Genomic DNA, 5,576 nt, shown 5'->3' on the forward strand with positions numbered 1-5,576 from the left:
CTATAAAAGACCACCAAATGATAGAGCCCTGCTCCTGACAAAATAAACCAATTTTTGAACTTTTTTTATATATATATATATAGTATATAGTTTTCGATGACGGCGACCCCAAATAAACATTATGGACGTTGTCTAGCGTGAGCCCTAATGTGGCTGGCCAGGCCGAACTTGTTCTTAAATGCTCTATTGCACGAGTGACAAAAAAGTTATAGTTAGTTTTTTATATATCTCCTTATTGTTCATACTGCCCTTGCTGTGTCTTAACCTCGTAAGGCCCAATGCACATTACAATGTACCCTCCGTTTTAATCAAATTAAAACCTTTCATAAACCAAATAAAGTAGCATTTCTTTTGTTTCATCGCTTTTTAAAACAAACGAAATTCGTTCCAATTTATTTATAGAACAAGGTTCAATAATTCAAATTAAGAATTGAAAAACTTTGTCAGGCAGGCCTTATCTCACCATCCGGTCCACACCACCACCAACAAATGCGTTAAAATTTGCATGACCCATAACTTAAAACACAAAGTCCCAGCAATATACTTCCAAGGCAACTACTGCAGAAAATTTTACGGAGAGTATTTTAGTTATAGAAAATATTGTGTAAAAAACCATAATTCTAAAAATAATGAGAAACTCGAAAAGGGGATACAAAAATGTGGGAAAGGGGGAAACATCTACTTGACAAGTTGCCTTCCCTTCCAATTTTTTCTAACCTACATAAGTTACATGCATACTAAGTTTAATGCTTTCTTCCGGATGCTTTCTTACTTTTGTCTGTTAGGGAAATGAGCCGGACTATAACTGATAGGAATCAAGGAGGCAAATAGTTAAAATATATTTTTATATATTTTTTTTATTATTATTAAATCATTTCACACAGTTCAGTAGCATCTTAACTAGCACAACTTGGACCGTTTATCTCTCTCAATGCTTATGCACGTGGTTCTGGTAGTTAGGGTAGTACTCCTCAACGTTGTAGAAGTTGGCGAACTCTTCTCCCTCGTGGTAGATGAACACATCCTCGTAGTAGAAGTTGGGCTGCTTGAAGTAAGTCTCGTATACGGGGCGGTCGAAGGGATAAGACATGGGCTTCATATCGGGGAAGTAAGTCTTGTACTGTTCCATCTCTTTAGGCAGAGGAGTGTAGGGATAGACGACGACGTACAGTTGGAAGGGGAAGCCACCCCTGGTACCCTTAGGCAGCATCATTCTCTGGGGCTGGTAGAAGAACCTCTCAGACATATCAACAGGAATCTTTCCTTGTTTGAAGTATTTCATGAGGTCAGCCTCAGACACGGAGTCATCCTTGAACAGGGCGAAGTCGGTGGAGCGGCGCTCGATCTTGTTCTGTCCAACGGTCAGCTTGTGCACGAACCAGTCAAGCTCAACAAAGTTCATCCAGTTGTCTTCAATGTTAAGAGGATAGCCATGGCCGTCGTATTTGGGACCCAGGAAGAACTTGAACACGGCGTCGGTAGCGACGTCAGACTTTACATCGACGGTAACGGTGAAAGGCTTGTGGTTAAGACGGGGCTGACGGACGGTGTAGAGGGTAGGTTCGTGGGCCTTGAACTCCTCAACGCTGTGGAAGATGTCGTCCGTGATGTCAAAGTCGTAGGGCTCGAAGAAGGTGACCAGTTTGTCGATCTTGACGTCGCTAATCTTGACTCCCTCGAAGTGGAGCTGGCTGTAGCTATAGGGTTTCAGGTACTCTTTCCATTGGAGGAAGTAGTTCAGAATGCGAGCGTAGAACTGGTAGAAGACGGGGTCGCGCAGAGAGGTCTGGTACAGCTCCAGAGCGCTGGGGAAGATGGTGTATCTGGAAAGACAATCAATTATTAGTAAACTTGTACTTACCTTTCAGAAACTACATAAACATTTAAAACATTTCAGCATCTGTTAAATGTTGAAGATTTATGTTTTTATATAGGGAAGACTGCGTTTTTGGTGGCTGAATAGTTTACATGAATTTCAACCGCAGACTTGATAAGAGTAAACTGCTATGACATTGTTTTCTCATTTGACGTAATCGCACAACTTGTGATGACTTATGTATATAGGAACAGGAGAGTACAAATGGATGTTTTGATAACTTACTGGTCAGTAGGCTCAGGAGTACCGGCGAGGAGGTGAAGAGCGGTGATCTCGTAGAAACGTTCGTAGTGCTTGGGCAGCTTCTCGTACAGGTCGACAGTGGTGAACCAGTACTTGGCGACGAAGTCGATGGCCTTGGAGTTGCGCAGGTCAATCTCTTGGTTGTACTGTAAAGGAATCAGAATTTGTAGTAATAAAACTCATAGCAACCCTCTTAAGTGATCAAAAGTAGATGTTATGGCATTATAATAAGGTTTATGGTAGGTTATAAGGCAAATTAGGAGTTATACTTACAGCCTTGAAGTGGCCTTGCTCCAAGTAGTACAAGAAAGTCTGCTCGTAGGAGCTAAGGTAGTTAATGTACTGATCATTTTCAACCTTGTTGATCTGGTAGTATTCGTTTCTCGAGAAGAAGGGATAGTAAGAGGACAGCTGGCAATAGTAACCAGTCTCGATAGGCTTGTACCATGAGAATTCAGGGATTTCTCCAAGTCCGTTACTGAGACGGTTCAGGTAATACCTAGCAATAATCTGTTGGTACTTGAAGTAGAAGATTTCTCCACGCATCTCTTCATAGTGAGGGAAGCTGTTCTTGTCCCACCAGAAGGGGTAGAGTGTCTGGAAGTAGTAGTAGTAGGTGTTCATGCCAATGTCCTCAGTGAAGTAGGAAAGCTTGTCCTCAACGCTGCCAGTCAACCAGGGGCTGGTGTAGTTGGAGTAGAAGACGTATTTGCCGTTCTCGTGGAAGATGCCCTGGGTGGCAGCATAGGCATGGTCGAAGTCGCCGTGCTGCATCTTGGTACGGTATGCCTTCAGGAAAGTCTTGGTGTTGACGAAGTACTGAGGGAACATCTCGTACGGAGCAGGGAGCACGAAGGTCCGGGTGTCGGGGCGTTGGTAGATAGCGATGTAGAAGGCGTAGAGGAACTGGCCAACGTTAAAGTGCACGCGGGCGAAGGCGGCGGTCTTGTAGAAGGTCTCAAAGTCCTTGGCGTAGTAGAACAGCTTAAAGAGAGCGATGGCCTCCTCCCTCATCTCATTGTAGAAGACAGAGAAAGTCTTGTACTTGGGCATGATTCCGCTCTTGTAGTACATCAAGAACTCCTCGACGGCCTTCTTGTCCTGAAATCAAAAAGCTTTTTTCAGTATAAAGTTCAAATAGTTTACTTAACAATTGAATTGTTAAAAAAAAGACAACTTCACACCTATGTATAATTATTTAATTCAAGTTTCATAAGTTAAAATCGGACCCCGGTTTTTTGTTCTGAAATCGAAACGTTGATTAAATAACATTGGGTCAATTTATTATATAAAATCTAGTTAACATGGGTAGAAACTTGTTACTTACGGTGTAGTTATCCATGTTAGCCTCAACATCGTATTCGTAACCAAGCTTGAACCATTCGGCGTCCTTTCTGTACTGTCCTATGCTCTCCAGAAGTAAGAAGATTTTCTCTTGGCGCTGGATGAATTGAGCGTCAACTGTAATAAAAAAAGAAATAAACCACTGCACGTTATCAAACTAAAATTTTAATCTTGAATTAGTGTTGTGCATGTCAGATATTATTAAACTGTAAAATAATTAATTTATTATTAGGCATATATGTAAATAATATGTAATTTTAAATTAAATTAGTATGTGGAGATGATGCCGGGCTCTAACAGGGCGTCACACGAACATCATATATATAAGAACGCCTGTACTATATGCCAATCAATGATTTCAATTTCAAAATAAAGTACATAGTTATTAAGTATACAATGTACTCAGAACGTACATCATCACACAAATACTTTCATTAAACCAGAAAGTGGTTTTAAAGACAGTTGTTGTAGTAAACAAGAAGAGAGAGGTCATCAAAGTAGTATGTTAATTTATAGATCAAGATTTATAGCGCGACTCAAAGCCGCAACGAGTTCTGAATCGGGGGCATGGCTCCAGGCTTTGCTTTCCCCTCAGCTAGGCAACATGCTTGATAATGACTCCCTGAGATTAGCAGTTGCCAGAAAACAATTATCAGATACATCACTAGGAGGCATCCATTAGATGTATAAAATAGTAGAGGACAAAAATATTAAACGTAATCTGATCAAGTATATTTCGAAAGGTCGCAAGTGATACAACGGTAAGCCAATGTATTTTATTTAATCTTTATTGCACAAAAGAAATACTTATCGTACAAAAGGTGGACTTAATGCCAAAAGCATTCTCTACCAGTCAACCTTAAGGCAAAGCAGAGAGATTGTGGGATTGAGATGTATCAGAGCCATGAGTTCAAGAGGTAATGAATTTTGTATTACAATTAAAAACAAAATATTTCAGCATGTTTAGCTGCCAAATGAATTTCAAGTAAATTATTAAGAAATAAAGCTCTTACCAGATTTCAGCTCCACTTCATGTTTGTGCGGAACAGTACCGGCGACCGCCAGGGCCACCACAGCAGCTAGGATCAGGACAGTCTTCATCTTTGCAGACAGACCTCAGCTGTGCCGAACTCACTTCAGGTATGGCCTTATATACCCGATTCATCACCTTATCTTCTACTTAGCAACGCTATGTTTACAAGTACTATCAGGTGACCTTTCACCGATGTTCGACTATCTCCGCAGATAGTCAAAATTGACAGCAATGGAATATTTTTCATGAAGCTGGAGATAATCATTCTGTTACCTCATCAAGGGGAAGACGAAAATGAAAGGTAGGGCACATAAATAGAATCGCTTACATTAAATCATTTTACGGTTTAGACTCACTTTTTTTAGTCACTCGCGCTTTTTTTAGTCATGATTTAATGTTAGTATGTCTCACAACAGTTTAAATTCGATTAGAATCGCTTAGATAATTCTGCATTTTTCTCTGCAAATTTTTTCTATATTTTGTATAGTATTAAATAATGTAAGATTACTAAGGATATAAATTTTTGTTATTTTTTAAAGTTAGCTAGAAGATATCTCTCATAGGGATAAGGATAAGTTTGCCTGTGTATTTTCTAGTGTATATCTACTGTTACGATACTTGTTTTGTACAATAAAGTATTTATTACTTACTTTCTAGATAATATGTTGAAGTGCCATTATTAATGTCATGCTTTCATAGGAACTTGGAGTTAATGGTGACACTTCGCCACGTTGTCACTGCAAAATCTGTGCAGTTAGCTTTGTTCGATATTTCACTCGTTGATTATAAGATTTTTGACAGTTCTTTTCAAAATTCAAATTTTGGAATACTTGCAATTTGCTGCATTAATTTTAAAAAATTATAATAATTCTAATAGATAATGAAAACGGTATCGCACCTACGTATTTAACTCCGAGGATGCCCTGTATTTGCTTTAATTTATATATATTTTCCATAGCATAAATATAATTTCATCATTTAAATAATTAAACGTTTTGGATTTTTTAACTGTAACACTATTTGTAACATTTAACAGTAACATTACCTTTCTAAATATTGTATCAAATGGTTTAAGAGTTA

The 5,576-nt window shown here is 39.0% G+C and overlaps 1 protein-coding gene across 1 annotated transcript; it reads right to left on the minus strand.

Annotated features, from left to right (window-relative positions):
- Window positions 1–896: 896 nt before the first annotated feature.
- On the minus strand, window positions 897–4,596 carry LOC134748581 (arylphorin subunit alpha-like). The gene is made up of 5 exons (XM_063683372.1): window positions 4,477–4,596; window positions 3,447–3,580; window positions 2,393–3,220; window positions 2,102–2,265; window positions 897–1,823 (listed from the first exon to the last, which is right to left on the minus strand). The coding sequence occupies exons 1-5, from the start codon at window positions 4,562–4,564 to the stop codon at window positions 929–931; spliced, it is 2,109 nt and encodes a 702-aa protein (XP_063539442.1). The 5' UTR covers window positions 4,565–4,596; the 3' UTR covers window positions 897–928.
- Between the last annotated feature and the right edge of the window lie 980 nt (window positions 4,597–5,576).

Source organism: Cydia strobilella, chromosome 16, assembly GCF_947568885.1.
Source record: "Cydia strobilella chromosome 16, ilCydStro3.1, whole genome shotgun sequence".
Classification (NCBI taxonomy): Eukaryota; Metazoa; Arthropoda; class Insecta; order Lepidoptera; family Tortricidae; genus Cydia; species Cydia strobilella.

Coding starts and splice junctions, on each gene's coding strand:
- LOC134748581 (XM_063683372.1), bottom strand. CDS start 4,564: ATGAAGACTGTCCTGATCCTAGCTGCTGTGGTGGCCCTGGCGGTCGCC. Junction 3,581..4,476: donor TGAAGTGGAGCTGAAATCTG/GTAAGAGCTTTA, acceptor TTTTTATTACAG/TTGACGCTCAATTCATCCAG. Junction 3,221..3,446: donor CTAACATGGATAACTACACC/GTAAGTAACAAG, acceptor TTTTGATTTCAG/GACAAGAAGGCCGTCGAGGA.